Source organism: Rhincodon typus, chromosome 39, assembly GCF_021869965.1.
Source record: "Rhincodon typus isolate 14 chromosome 39, sRhiTyp1.1, whole genome shotgun sequence".
NCBI classification, from domain to species: Eukaryota; Metazoa; Chordata; class Chondrichthyes; order Orectolobiformes; family Rhincodontidae; genus Rhincodon; species Rhincodon typus.
In genome coordinates, this window is record NC_063370.1 from 6,903,859 (window position 1) to 6,904,274 (window position 416).

At 61.3% G+C, this 416-nt stretch overlaps 1 protein-coding gene across 1 annotated transcript in view; it reads left to right on the forward strand.

Moving 5' to 3' along the window:
• LOC109937855 (vasodilator-stimulated phosphoprotein-like) overlaps positions 1–348 on the forward strand; it is a 76,574-nt gene extending 76,226 nt beyond the window's left edge. Inside the window, exon 12 of the mRNA XM_048618213.1 lies at positions 255–348. Within this exon, the coding sequence (XP_048474170.1) occupies positions 255–348 (94 nt within the window). The remainder of the gene's footprint in view (positions 1–254) is intronic.
• The last annotated feature ends 68 nt before the right edge of the window (positions 349–416 follow it).

Consider the following 416-nt stretch of genomic DNA (forward strand, 5'->3'; position numbering starts at 1 on the left):
CCCCCCCCCTCCACTCTTGCCCTCCTTCCCACCCCCCCAAACTCTTACTGAGCTGACTGGGTGAGTTCTGGAGCTGCTCAGTCAATGACTCCCTCCCTCTGTCACGATCTTGCCACCACCTACTGCTGCTATTGCCCCTCCCTGTACCTTCTTGCATAGCTCCTGCCTGCACCGCTCCCCACCCCACCATGCCCCTCCAGTGAGGGGGAGGCCCTCGAAATGATTGATTGATCCCTGCCACCCTGTTTCCCCAGGGTCAAGACCACCCCCGCGAGCAATGAGGTCACATCAGACGATACAGACGTGGACCGGATGAAACAGGTACTGATCCCACGGCTCAGGGTTTGAGTTGGGGGGGGTGGGTGTTTTGGAGGGTCCGGTGGGCATGGTGCATTTTGGTGGGGGGGGGGGGGGGG